Source organism: Prunus avium, chromosome 4 (genome assembly GCF_965620075.1).
Source record: "Prunus avium chromosome 4, drPruAviu1.hap1.1, whole genome shotgun sequence".
Taxonomy (NCBI): domain Eukaryota; kingdom Viridiplantae; phylum Streptophyta; class Magnoliopsida; order Rosales; family Rosaceae; genus Prunus; species Prunus avium.
The window spans coordinates 19,261,950-19,276,791 of NC_142287.1; the positions used below are offsets into that span (position 1 = coordinate 19,261,950).

Consider the following 14,842-nt stretch of genomic DNA (forward strand, 5'->3'; position numbering starts at 1 on the left):
GGGAATGGGAAATCAATGATTGCTTGGCACATAGGAAAATAAAGGGGGAAATGAAACACTCCACCCATCTTGGGTTTCATTTTCCCTTCTCATGGGGAACTAAGGTCAACATTAAATGCAGATTTTTCAAGACCACTTCCTCCCTATTAACAATTTAAAATTACAATATTGCATTAAATGCAGTCTTTTATATATTTTTTATTTAGTTCGTATTTCTACATGGGTATAAGTTATAACTATTCACTCTTTGACCCCGTCTAAACTTTGGGTTTGTAATTTTCTGCTTTCGGTTGGACTTTTTTGGGCCTATGTGCCTTCGGGGTCTAAATTCCGTTAGTTTGTTCCTTTTCGCATAAAAAAAGTTATAATTGGAAAATTAAATAAAATTTGCTATAAGTCATATTTCTACATGGGTATAGTTCAAATTTCATAACTCACATATAGATGAACCACTTATTAAAAATTCATAAACTTAACCTAACACTCATAATCATTAATGAATCACACTCACACGCACCAATACAATACATGCATAATAGTCAACTCTAAATTATATTTCAACCAAACCAAAAAAATAAAATAAAGATAGGATAACACATTAGCAATTATATATCGTCCTGTAAAAAAACCTTATGCATTATTCTTCTTGAATTATATCCTCTCTCTCTCTCTTCCTCGTGTAAGGGAGTGATTAGTGAGAAAGAAAAGAAAAACAAAAAACAAAAAACACGGGCAATCTTGTGGTTGATTTTCTTTGAAAAGCTAACCATAGGTCTGGAGAAGGACACGTGGTGTCTTGCTAGAGGAAGTGAGTAAAAGTGATTGAAGGAGAGTATGACGTGTGAGATGAAGTGGCGCTTCACAAAAACAAATTGGACTTGGTTAATATAAACATTAAGAATTGAAATTATTAATTAAATAAGGATAATATGATAAATTCACACTTTTTCATATTAAAAAACATTAAAATTAAAAGAAAAATTAGATAATGGATCCTATTTTTATGGAACACAACTACCCATTATCTTTTTTAATTCTAAAATAATTTTAAATTTTTAAAAAAAAAGTCTATCACAAGCGTTGAAGCACTTGCGAAGAGTCTAGTTCTTCTTGAATTATATCCTCTTTTTTTCTCTCTTTTTGGTCTAAGGGAGTGATTAGTGAGAGAGAGAGAGAGACAGAGGGTTGGGGGGGTCCCATAAAAAAATTCAAAACAAAAGAAAAACAAAACAAAACCAAAGCATGTGCAAATCTTGCGGTTGATTTTCTTTGAAAAGCTGATCATAGGTCTGGAGAAGGACACGTGGTGACTTGCTAGAGGACCATGACGTGTGGGATGAAGTGGCGCTTCACAAAAGCAAGTTGGCTTAGGACTTTCAAGGCTGCGTTTGACCGTAGGTGATTCGTCGGTCCTTGGTCTTCTTTACTTCCACGGCAGAAGGAATCATGCATCTCCCTCTGTTTAATACTTCTTCACTGGTTATGGTTATGTAACCCATTACGTATGAATAATTCATTTTTTTTCTTTATTTCTTTTTCGTGTACAACTCTGAAAACGACATAATTATATTCTTAATTCAGACTAAAGGTAGTTGGATTAACATCTAATTAATTCTCTGAGCCGACTAAAGAGATGATAACTGGAAAAGGAAGAAAAAAGGAATGTAGAATAAATGCTCTTAATTATTATATTTACAAATGCTAACGATAGCTTAAAAAATGAGTAACTTTTCTTTATAACTATAATTTTTGACGTTGTGGTACTAATTCAGGTGTTTCAAAATGAGTGTTTGAGAAGTTTATACTTCTAAATATAGCAATAAGAAATATACACCACTATGTGAGTGTATCATTAATATCATGTGTATGTATTACAATCAATGGCGGAATCACGTTGAGCAAGGTAGTCAATTGATCCCAAAGGAATGGAAAACGCCATGGAAGGCGAGAGGGTTGACCCATTTCATCAAGCAAGTGGTTGACCCATTTCTTGAGTTGACACCGCTTGCGTTTTGTGGAATCGGGCAAAACGACACCATTTTGGGCTAGGTCACGTCAATTTTTGAGCCACAAAGTAGATCTCTTCCCATCCATTTCCAAACCCAATATTAAGTTACATCTCAAATAAAAGAAATGATAAAAGAAATAAAAGTTTACTTGTCTTTTTGAGGTTGTTGGTTTTGTTGTCTTTACGAGCTTGGTTTTTTTGGATGTGTTGGTTGCAGTTATAAAACTTATCCAATGAATTTGCAATTTTGATAAAGAAAAAGAAGTTATAGATAATAAAATGGGTAGGTCCATGATATTCGTATGTGCGTATGAATCATTTCAAGCTAAATCTGTTTACTCTCGTCCCTCAATGTTGTTGTTGCAGTGTTTTTTGTTTTTGTTTTTGTTGTGTTGATATCTTTTACGGAAAATTAGACCAAATCATATGAATAGATCTTGTTGCAATTCGCCACCTGTAAAAAATTGTGTCAATTTGTTAATTCAATTAACATTTAGTTGTAATGGTCTATAGTTTACATGGTCTATTTTTTTTTTGGTTCAAAACATTGTATAGGATTTGTTGCGCAAATGGGCTCAATAAGAGTCTATTATCCGTCCAAAGCATGCATCAATATTGTCCCCACCTTAACCACTTAGGAGAGATAGACTTCTAGGCGGTTTTATCACAAAAGGCTTCAGTGCAATTAGGAATGGACCAAATATATTATTGTTGTATTCTCCGATGTGGGACTTACACATCATGGCTTGTATCGAGCCACCTACACCAACAATCTCCACCTTGGCGAGATCCAAACCAAGGTAACCAGCCTGTTCACAACACCCATACTTTTCTAGAGTGAGCCCCCACCTTGGCGAAATCCAAGCCAAGGTAACTAGTTCGTTCACAACACCCGTACTTTTCAAGAGTGAGCCCCTGCAACTCCACCTTTTCCGACAATGATTTTCTTGAGTCTCGCTAGGAGCCCTTGCTCCGCCTAGTTAACTACCGCAAGGATTTCCTTGAGCCCTAAACCCTAAATTAATGGAGGATGAGGGTAGAATAGGAAAGAGAAAGAACAAAATTGATTAAAAAGTATTAAAAAGCAAAAGAGAGTGTAAGTGGAGAAAATAGGAGTGAGAAAATTAGCTCTTTTTTAAAAATTTAAAAATTTTATAAAAAAAAATAAATAAATATATATATACAGTTATTCTCTTATCCGGATGTCCGCACATTATTATCGTGCGGATCCTATTGTAAACATGCAGGAAAACAGAAAGGGGTAGTACAAAATACACAGCGTCCGCACGATAATAACGTCCGGATGTCCGCATAAGAGAATTTCTGTATATATATATATATAAAACTTACCCCTCCCATTATACAAAGTACATCTCACGTTTTTTGATCAACAAAGCTATTTGCTCTTATTGATGGTACCCAAATTGGAAATCTTAAATAGAAAGCAGATAACCTTGTGGTGCAAAAACTTGAAATTTATGACTAATTTTCTCCATAGAATCATATTTGTACGATCACCTTTGATGTTTTCATTTTTAGATTTCTAGCCGTTAGGACTTTTTCTTGCAATATTCGTCCTTGTTAGATTTTTAAAAAAAAACTTGGACCCAACCAAAATGAAAAAGTAATGACCCACTACAGAAAGAAAGAAAAAAGACAGTACACAAGATTAGATGTATGTGAGATTGCAAGCCATACACGAATGACCTAACGTGTTCCTGACATAGATAGTGACTCTATAAATTATAGAGAAATGCTGCCTTAAGACCAGGCCTTCTCCACGGAGCCTCCACACAATCCAGTTCTTTCTTTCATTTTGATTTATCTGTTTATTATATTTCTTCCAACTTTTCCGAGAAAATCTCTGATTTTCCATGAAAGGTCTGGCCGTAGCTCGAAGCCTATATAAGGCTTCCCCTTTTCTCTCCACCCAGGAACTTCTCTCACCCAACTCCTCTGTCCACACAAATTTTCAATTCCTTTCACCCATTTCCTCACTTCCCAAACAGCAAGCAATCCTGAATCCCATGGCTGCTTGTATTGACACTTCAAGAACTGGCTCATCCCAAAACAAGCCACTTTCTCGGGATCCAAACAGGTCCAAAACGGACGAAGATCCGTACCAGTTCATGAGATTCTGCCGTGTCAATTTCTCAGATCAAGTTTCTTGTCTACCCATTTGCCAGAATCGCACAAAAACCACACATACACGCAGAATCCTGGACGATCTTGAGCAAGATGAAGACAAGGACGATGGGCTATGGCTGAAAATGCAAGATGAAGCTCGGGCAGATATTAATCAAGAACCCATGTTGTCAAATTTCATTTACACTTCAATTTTGGCACATGCATCTCTAGAAAGTGCCTTAGCTAATCATCTGTCTGTCAAACTGAGCAATTCTAGTCTCTCTCTTGGTACTCTAGTTGATATTTTCATGGGGGTGCTCACAGAGGATCAAGAAGTCATCAAGGCCGTCAAGGATGATCTAAGGGCAGTGAAAGAGAGGGACCCAGCTTGCGTAAGCTATACTCACTGTTTCTTGAATTTCAAAGGCTTTCTTGCATGCCAATCGCATAGGATTGCACATAAATTGTGGTCACAGGGCAGGACAGTCTTGGCCTTGTTGATCCAGAACAGGGTATCTGAGGTTTTTGCGGTGGATATTCATCCCGGGGCGAAAATCGGACATGGGATTTTGCTCGATCACGCTACCGGAGTTGTTGTCGGCGAGACGGCGGTGATCGGAAACAATGTGTCAATTTTGCACAATGTGACCTTGGGAGGGACTGGAAAGGCCTCAGGGGACAGGCACCCAAAGATTGGTGATGGGGTGCTTATTGGGGCAGGGACTTGTATTTTGGGCAACATCAAAATTGGTGAAGGGGCAAAGATTGGGGCTTGTTCTGTGGTTCTAAAGGAAGTGCCTCCAAGGACTACTGCAGTTGGGAACCCAGCTAGGCTGCTTGGAGGGAAAGAAAATCCAATCAAGCATGACAAGATTCCTAGCTACACCATGGACCATACTTACAACATGTCTGAGTGGTCTGATTATGTTATTTAGAGGCCTGTTTCTTCTCATTTTAGGTTGTTGGGCCTGTTGAATTTTCAATTAGTTGGTTTTGTGTATTTGGGGGCTTGTTTCTGTTTGTGCTTTAAGTGAGAACTCAAGTTCTCCTAATAAGCAAACAGAGTGCCTTGAAGCTGGTAAGTTATGTTGAAGCAGCTGTTGGTTTGTGTTGCTGGCCTTCTTGTGATTTTATGTACTGTTTGTATCATGTTAAGATGTTGAGACTTTTATCTTTTATGGATATGAAGGTTTGAAATAGTATTTTTACTTGTGAATCTGTGATGGCTGGTTTTATCTTTACAACAACATCTCTGTTTTGTAGATATAACAACAACATCTGTGTTTTGGGACAATGTGGTTTCTATTTGTTTTTTTATTCTTCAAATGTGCCAGCTATAGATATAACAACAACATCTGTGTTTTATATTCCACAGTTATTAGTTCATCCAACTACGTTATTTTTAACGTATTGAATTGAAACTAGTATTATTGAGAAGAATATTGTAGAGCAAAAGGGAGAGAAGCCAAAAGGAAAGTCCTGTCATTACACCAGTGTATCTATTCATATATTCCTTAGTTGTTCACAAAATTTGGATGGTGCTATGAATTCAAGCATTTCGGAAAGAGGAATGTGATTTGTCAATTTCCCAGTAAAAGAGTAACATTCAGAAAGAATATGTTTGAGTAACCAAATGTTTTGGCCTAAAGTACGCAAGTGGCCGAGAGATGAGAAGGAGCTGCAATTTCCTCCCCATCACATTTTACTGTTTGGAGTTTTATTGCTCATTTCACACACCATTAACCAAAAAAGTAAAAAAATGGTTATTAGCCAAAGGGTTGAAATTTAGGTGACTATTTATCTTCATGCTTATTGCTCATAGTGGCTGGTGGCTTTGTTCAGGAATTGATTTTTGGTTTTTTACCTTATGTCCATTTTCATTCACACTGCCAAAGTACAGAACTAAAAGCCAAAGCAGAATCTTGCATGAAGCATCTTCTATAATCCTGAACATGTATAAAACATTAGTTGCAGAGTCAACTTTGATAAATTCTCTCCTTTCTCTACATTTTCTACATGGAGTTTCAATTTCCCTCTGGATCCTTGCCTACCCTCTTCACCATCTTCCTCTTTATCGTCATGATATTGAAGATATGCAAGAGACACAGAACCAAGAATTCCAATTTAAAGCTACCTCCAGGGCCACGGAAACTTCCTATAATTGGAAATATGCACCAACTTGTTGGTTCTCTACCCCATCACACTTTGAGAGACTTGGCTAAGATCTATGGACCCCTTATGCACTTGCAATTGGGTGAAGTTTCAGCTGTTGTGGTCTCTGCACCAGAAACTGCCAAGGAGATTATGAGAACTCATGACAGCATCTTTTCTTACAGGCCACTCCTCCTTGCTCCGGATATCATCTCTTATGGTGGTTCTGGCATTGCTTTTGCACCTTATGGAGATTACTGGAGACAGATGAGGAAAATTTGCGGATCCGTGCTGCTGAACTCGAAACGGGTAGACTCATTCCCAATCAATCAGGGATGAAGAGGTATCTGATTTACTCAAATTTATTTCTTCAAACATCGGATTGCCTATAAACCTTGGCGAGAAAATTTTTTCCATGACGTATGGCATTACTGCTAGAGTGGCCTTTGGTAACAAATGCAAAGACCAGGTCCAAGAAGAGCTCATAACAGCTGTCAGGGAAGGTGCAGAGGCAACTGGCGGTTTTGAGGTTGCAGATGTATTCCCTTCTACAAAAATACTTCAAGTGATCAGTGGGAAGAGGCCTAAACTTGAGAAGATTCATAGGAAAATTGACATGATACTTGACAACATTGTCAAAGAGCATAAAGCCAGCAAGGAGGAAGCCGAGAATACAGGCAAGGACAAAGCAAACGATCTATTAGGTGTCCTTTTGAATCTGCAGGAGCATGGTGAGCTTGAAGTTCCTTTAACAATGAACAATATCAAAGCGGTTCTCCTGGTTAGTATGTTTATGTTTATGTATTTACCATAAAGTTTTTCATAGTTCCACTAACAAAGTTTACTTAGGCACCCAATAATTCACTTCTCTATGTATTCTTCACTCAATGTTTATGGTTAATCCTATTGAAACAGAAATCTCTCTTCTGACTTCTCTATGTATTCTTCACTCAATCTACTTCATACACACATTCCCCTAAGTTGCTGTTGAAAGAATGGGCATGATATCAGTTTAGAAAGAACCTAACAACAAGGAACTGGTTTAAACTAAAATTGTTTGCAACATGTACAAGAAATGATGTTTGGTCATACTACTGAAATACATGTATTCTATTTCAGGACATTTTCACAGCTGGGAGTGAAACATCATCATCGACAGTGGAATGGGCAATGTCAGAAATGCTGAATACACCAAGGGTTATGAAAAAGGCACAAGCAGAGGTTAGGCAGGTCTTTCGTACAAAAGGCAATGTCGAGGAAACTGGTCTTCAGGAATTGAAATTCTTAAAGGCAGTAATCAAAGAGACTTTGAGAGTACACCCTCCTATTCCTTTGTTGCTTCCAAAAGAATGTAGTGAAAGTTGTGAGATTGATGGATATGGGATACCTGTTAAAACCAAAGTCATTGTGAATGCATGGGCAATTGGAAGAGATTCTAAGTATTGGACTGAAGCAGAAACATTTTGTCCAGAGAGATTCCTTGATAGTTCAGTTGATTTCAGGGGAACTAATTTTGAATTTATCCCATTTGGAGCAGGAAGGAGGATATGTCCGGGCATAACATTTGCTATACCAAATATTGAGCTTCCTCTTGCACAACTGCTGTACCATTTTGATTGGAAACTCCCCAATGGAATGAAGCAAGAGGGTTTGGACATGACCGAGACTTTCGGCGTCACAGTTAGAAAAAAGGAAGAACTACACTTGATTCCTACTCCTTATCATCTGGAGCCAAATGCTTAAGAACATGGCATCAGCATAGAGGGCACGCTTCCATTTACGCCAGAAACAGAAGTACCCAGCTCCTGCAGATTTTTACTTCCTAATGTAATAAGTTCTAGAATTTGATCATGGTTCACATGTATCCAATGTTCTGAATATGGTTTAGTAGGCCATTCAGAGCTCGTTCTGTTTAAAATATTGATTTAGCATGCATATTTTCTTTGCCAGCCCTCCGTGTCGTCGGCTTCGCTATATGTTTTTTGTTTTAATTAAAGACATAGAATGGAAAAGCGGGAGGAACGTGAAAAAGATGGTAGATCAAGGTGAAGAGAAGGGAAAAAAAATACAGAAAGCTGTATATGAATATTACTAAAAAATTACAACTAAAAGATATCTTTATAATTTGTTCTATTACCAAACAGATTCTTATAGCTCTTTTTTGGTTTTATTAGTCATGGGCTGAGGTTACTCAGGCACGGGTATCTTTGGGACATAGTGTGGTTTCTATGTTTGGTTTTTTCAGCAGAAAATTATTCTCCATGTCTACGAGATATCCCTTCTGGATGAGCTAACCGACGCTAAAAATATTGCTCTTCATTCTTTGTATATAGCAAACATCAGAGGCGTATTCTTTACCATCCTTCTGAATGATCTTGATTTTTCCTTTTCCTTCAACTGTAACATTTGACATTCTTCTTTCCTCTAATATATGCATTTCTCCTTTCCTAAGATGCACCACGATTATAAAAAAAACCTCTTCCTAGGCCTCGACCATGCCCACGGCCACCTTTTGGTTTGGAAAATTCAGCTTTGACTCCAAAGCTTGCTCTAACGATGTGGAACATGCATTCTGAATGCGTTGTTCATAAATTTGGAGGGATCCGAGCAGCTCCTCTGCACTTACACTGTCCAGTCCTTTGATATTGATCACTCACATAAGATGGGTTTAAAAAACTGTGGTTTCTTTGCTCATGCAGGCAATATAAATTTCCTACATCATCTTGTTACACAAGAGTGGATGGATTTTAGCAATCATACTCAACATATTGACAGAGTGGTGGTGCAATCACCACAATATGTTACAAAAAATTGGTTTAGACTTAAACATGAATTTTGGCAACCAATTAGAAGGTGACACGTGGATAAAGGAATATTCCATAGGTCAAATAATTGTGCTAATTAAATCATATTTAATTAGCCAATTATCCTTAGTTTAAGATATGAATATCTCCCTAAATCAAGGATTCGATTCCTAGCAAATCTCCTTGATATTATCCTCGGTGCCACACTCACAGTCACAAATAATATGACTACCTAAGGGCCTTATTTATAGTGCATAAGTCCTAGGGTTAGATGACTACCTAAAGGGCCTTTCATCAAAGAAAAACTTCACTAGATAAACTTTCACTAGTACAATTAAAGACATCAACATGACGTCTAGTGTACTAATCCCAAGAAGGCAACAAACTAACATATTATATAAAAAAAAACTAAACCGGACAAAAGGGGCACTAAAATATTAGCCCACATCACCATAATTAATCATAAGCCCAAACAAAGCCTACATACCTAACATAACTGAAACCCTAAAGCAACCCATGAGCTTAACCACTGCCACCTGAAGAAGCACCATCACGGCCACACCCACCACCGCATTCGCACCGCATTCGCAATAGATCTGGGGAGAACATGATTTCCAGTGATCTACGTGTGCATAAGAGCGAACAAATAAATGAAAACAACTACCTTGACAAAGAACAATTGGGTGATTTTCAGCAACCTTCGTCGAAGACTATGTAGATCCAAATTTAGAGAACATGAGCAGTGTTAGGGAGCGGGCTTGTTTGAGAACGCCTAAAAAAGGTGATGAAGAACTTCAACATAAGAATAGCTCAGAAGAAGTCACCACAAATGGACTTATTCACTAACCTAATAAAAAAAAGACTAGGAGAAAACAATAACTCCTTGCTTACATCATTGTGTTGATGACCGAAGAAATTTCTTTTAATTGTTGTCTCCACATGTCATGCAAGAAGGAAAACCAAAAAGGAACCCTTTTATTAAAATTAGCAAAGGGCCCAAGAATGGGCTTTTATGAGTATCAGCCTTGCTCATTGGGGGTTGGGCTTTGATGGAGTTAGACCTTTCCTTTCTTTTTCTATTTTGTGTGTTTCTCAAGAAACATAAGATTGAAAATCGGTCCATTTTGTTTTCCGCTCCTCTCTACTAAATGGTTCCTAAAGATTTATTTCAAGCCTAATGATTGTTCAAAAGTTGCCAACGGGGTCTAGCCCAATAAAAAATGACCTTGAGTTGCAGACAAGGGGTCTCAAGTGCCCATGACACCATAGTTGTGTGTGTGTGAAAAATCCCCATCCGTTGTAGTTTGGACTCTAAAGTTCCTCAATAAAATTCTAATACCTTGGATATGTTTGTGTTGAAGTTAGCTCACCAAACGATGCAAGGAAGAAGAAGGAAGCAAGCGGAAAGTAGTAGGAAGAGTTGTTGCAATGTTGCTGGCGCTCAGGCAGACGCATGAGGCACTTGAGCAGACGCAGAAGGCACTTGAGAGGTAGAGAGACGTTTTTCGCCCAGACACGGACGGTTGAATGAAATTAAGGGGCGCTCGAGCGGCAGTCATGCTACCTGCGCGAACCCTTAGGGCTCGTTTGGTACACAGGATTGGCTTGGACTAAATTTAGTACCATGTTTGTTTTATCTAATCCTAGTCTTAGATGGGATTGCTAATACCGGGCCCACCAAAAACACCTCCTTAGAGCATTTCCAGCAACAAACCCTTGCCATGGCAAGGGGGGGGCTAGGGCTGACACTATTCACGTGAATAGTGGCTGCCCTTGCCTTTTTTAGCTATGTGTGTTTCCAGCAATCAAACCCTTGCCATGGCAACTACTATTCATTTTTTTGTTTTTTTCACAATTTTTTTTACTTAAACAATTATTTTGGATAATATTTTCGGGTAAGATTTTTGGGTTCCTACGTGTCAATACTATTCATAACAGATAAGATTTTCGGTTTCACATTTCAGATAAATTTCAAATAAATTTCGAATTTCAAATTTCATATGCATTTCAAAATTCAAATTTCAGATAAATTTCAAATTTCAGATACATTTCAAAATTCAAATTTCAGATAAATGTAAAATTTCAAATTTCAAATGAATTTCAAATTTCAGATAAGATTTTCACCCTCTAAAATTGCGCCACGTGTCATCTCTATTTGCCTAAATTATTCTATAAAACCAGAGGCTCACCTCATACCTCCCACACCATATCTTCTCTACATTTCCATTTCTCAGATTTCCATATCTTCTCTACATTTCCATTTCTCAGATTTCCATATCTTCTCTACATTTTCATTTCTCATATTTTAGATTTCAATCTCCATTCTCAATGGCAGACATGGAAGAGGTTTTGGAGAGACAAGAGCGAGAAATTAGAGAGAGAATGCATAGAAGAGCTGCAAGCAAGAGGGTGCAGAGAGAACTAGATGAGCAACTTGGCATAGCTGTGGCTTTGCTTGAGGAAGAAAACCAGAGCCGCCGTGGTTCACGTGAAGGCCGTCGCCCGAATGTGGACAGACATAGACATTCTCGGGGTAAGAATCTTCTAGAAGATTATTTTATCCCACAATCTGTATACTCTGATGTTGATTTTCGAAGGAGATATAGAATGCAACCCCATTTATTCAATAAAATCATGCATGATATTTGCAATTATGATGAATACTTTGTTCAAAAGAAAGAAGCTGCTGGAAATTTGGGACTTCTTCCCGAGCAAAAGTTCACAGCAGTTATACGAATGTTAGCGTATGGGTCATCTGCTGATCAGGTGGATGAGGTTGTTCGTATGGGGAAGTCCACTATTTTGGAGGCCTTGGTGCGATTCTGTGATGCAGTGGAAACTCTATACACAAGGGACTACTTGCGCAGACCTACGCCCAGGGACCTGCAAAGGCTTCTACAAAAAGCTGAGATTCGAGGATTTCCTGGAATGATTGGCAGCATTGACTGCATGCACTGGCAGTGGAAAAATTGTCCAACTGCTTGGCAAGGGGATTACGGAAATAGGAAAGGGCATAAATCAATCATCCTTGAAGCAGTTGCTGGATTCGATACATGGGTTTGGCATGCCTTCTTCGGAGTTGCCGGATCTCAAAACGATTTGAACGTCATGGGTCAATCCCCGGTGTTTAATGATGTATTGAGTGGTGAAGCCCCAAATGTCACCTATGAAATCAACCATACCGTCTACCAAAATGGGTATTATCTAGCTGACGGCATCTACCCAAGGTGGACCACATTTGTCAAATCAATTCCACATCCCCGATCCCATAAGCAAAAATTATTTGCTACCTATCAAGAGGGTTACAGAAAAGATGTGGAGAGGTGCTTTGGTATCCTCCAAGTGCGGTGGGGTATTATTAGGGGCGCGGCGCGTCTATTTGACGAAGAGGTGCTTAGGAGTATAATGATGACTTGTATCATCCTCCACAACATGATTGTAGAGGATGAGTATGATTATCTAGCTGATGAAGTGTATGAGGCAGATCCCATGAACACGGCATTGACACGGATTTATGAAAAACCCATGGGGCCAAATGGAGAACCAGTGCAACATGACCCGTTGGTTCGAGATGGTAGTTTCATGCCCCGTATGATTGATCGCTACAAGGAGATGCAATCGTCGTATATTCATGAACAACGTCAAGTTGACTTGATGGAGCACTTATGGGCAGTGAAAGGCAATGAAGGTGAATGAAGTGAAGACGTTTTTTTAATTTATTATGTTGGTGTTGTATTTTTAGTTATGCTTTGTTTTTTAAATGCTTTGGTTGTGGTTTTTTTATTTTGTATGCTTTGGTTGTGGTTTGTTTTTTTTATGTATGGAATGTTTTGAATAAAAAGGAATTTTGTTGAATATCTTCTTCATTCATTAAAAGAAAATACAACTAAGAAAACAAAATACATGAATTACTGATGTAGAATAAATGGAAGATTTTATCGCGGTTGAGCTAGAAAAAGGACGTAGCGGGAATTTGCAGATTTGTCGTCCGAGCTTTGATTAGGATGCAAAAGACCTTTTCGGAAAGGGAATGACGCCACGAGTCAAACTCACAGCTTTGCTGTGATGTATGGTGGATTTTGGCATTCTGAGGTCATTTGGCCTGCCAAAACCACATTCAAAGTTTAGTAGTTAATTTTCGGAATAAATTCTGTTTTTCAGTTTTAATGTAATAACTTCGCTAGCAGTTCAAGGGTTGAGAGATGTGTATTTAGACAGATTTGGTGAACGTTTTTAATTTTAATAAAATTATTTTTTAAAAAAATACAATGAAATGAAAGGCAAGCAAACTAAGAAATGAAAGCAAACTAAGAAATGAAAGGCAAGCAAACTAAGCAAACTAACTTAATGGTTTTGATCATTTAACCAATCCGTGTTGCTAGGTCCATCGTCACGAAAAAGCTTTCGTCTCATAACATCCCTTCGTTCTAGCTTCCAAAATTGTTTTGATTCGGGGGACATATGGCTTGTATTCATGGCCATGGTTTCCCGATCCTTTTTTTCAATGTTTTCTTGGCGTACATACTCCTTTTCTTTGCGTATATACTCCCTTTCTTTTGCATATTCTAGTTGAATTGCCATATCATGCTCTTGTTGTTTCATATCCATTTCAATCCTCATGGCTTGGTGCTTTGAAATTTCCTCCAAAAATTTAGATGCATTCTTCGTAGAATTACTCCCTCTCTTCGCCTTCGCCGCTTTCCTCCCAATAGGCCTAGGCTCCTTTTCGATAGGTGAGTCTTGACTCATCGGGGAATCCATAGGTGAATCCGATGTCGGTGTCTCATGGAGTGGCGTTTCGTTCAACACCACCTCTGGACCCGTTAGAATAATTTGGAATCTCTTACAATTCTTCACTGCCTCCCAACATTGGGTATGAGTGAAGCTTTTTTTGCCTTGCCCAGTAGCACCAAACCACATTTGTGCTTGCATAATCTATAAAAAAAAATAATGGAAATGCAAGAAACTTTAAAAAATATTGTCAATGCAACATGTATAAAAAAGAAAATAATGGAAATGCAAGAAATTTTAACAAATTATTAGAAATGCAATAAATATTAACAAAATATAAATATTGCAAGAAACATTTAAATAAATATTGGAAATACAAGAAATATCAATAAAATATATAAATTGCAAGAAACATTTAAATAAAAATTAATGACATAGAAATTAATAAAACGAAAATTACAAATAATTTACCTCATTGCTAAGGTTTTCCCCACTTCTATGGTTGTTCATCGCTTTTGCCAAGGCATCTCTCCATTTCGCCAACTCTTTATTAAGAATTTTCCACCTACTAGATAATGCCATTTCCGTACGGGTCGAACCCATTGCCCTTTCACAAAATTCCTGATGAATTTTTTTCCACATATGACAGAATTTCATTTCATTACCCGTTACGGGACAATGAATAATTTGGACCCAACACTCACACAACAAAACATCTTCCATCGTGCTCCATGCCCCTCCGATTTCATTAGAAGAACCCATACTATTTCCTAGAGAAAAATACAACTTGAAAGGGAAAAAACTTAATATTGAGTAGAAGGAGAAGAAAATGTATGAGGATTTGGTGTTAAAAGTGAAGAGTATTTGTTGGTATTTATAGAAAATAAATTCAGTATTTTTTTGGAATTTTTTTAAAAAAATTTCGATTTTTTTTCAATTTTTTATTGCACAAAAAATCGGAGCCGTTGGATTGCTGGAAAAGATCGAATCGGAGAGCCCAGCTTGCGCCACGTGGAAGAGA

The 14,842-nt window shown here is 37.8% G+C and overlaps 2 protein-coding genes and 1 pseudogene across 2 annotated transcripts; all 3 read left to right on the forward strand.

The window, feature by feature from the left end:
- Nucleotides 1-3,754: 3,754 nt before the first annotated feature.
- On the forward strand, nt 3,755-5,351 carry LOC110773697 (serine acetyltransferase 1, chloroplastic). The gene has a single exon (XM_021978217.2). The coding sequence runs from the start codon at nt 3,883-3,885 to the stop codon at nt 5,068-5,070; it is 1,188 nt and encodes a 395-aa protein (XP_021833909.1). The 5' UTR covers nt 3,755-3,882; the 3' UTR covers nt 5,071-5,351.
- Nucleotides 5,352-5,499: 148 nt separating this feature from the next.
- LOC110773702 (desmethyl-deoxy-podophyllotoxin synthase-like) lies at nt 5,500-8,216 on the forward strand. The gene is made up of 2 exons (XM_021978225.2): nt 5,500-7,067; nt 7,406-8,216. The coding sequence occupies exons 1-2, from the start codon at nt 6,702-6,704 to the stop codon at nt 8,027-8,029; spliced, it is 990 nt and encodes a 329-aa protein (XP_021833917.2). The 5' UTR covers nt 5,500-6,701; the 3' UTR covers nt 8,030-8,216.
- LOC148294974 (premnaspirodiene oxygenase pseudogene) lies at nt 6,152-6,625 on the forward strand (annotated as a pseudogene).
- Nucleotides 8,217-14,842: the final 6,626 nt, after the last annotated feature.

What these genes read in the sequence shown, in the direction of transcription:
- LOC110773702 (XM_021978225.2), top strand. Translation starts at nt 6,702, where the DNA reads ATGACGTATGGCATTACTGCTAGAGTGGCCTTTGGTAACAAATGCAAA. An exon ending in ATATCAAAGCGGTTCTCCTG is followed by an intron (nt 7,068 to 7,405) that starts GTTAGTATGTTT and finishes ATTCTATTTCAG; the next exon opens with GACATTTTCACAGCTGGGAG.
- LOC110773697 (XM_021978217.2), top strand. Translation starts at nt 3,883, where the DNA reads ATGAAAGGTCTGGCCGTAGCTCGAAGCCTATATAAGGCTTCCCCTTTT.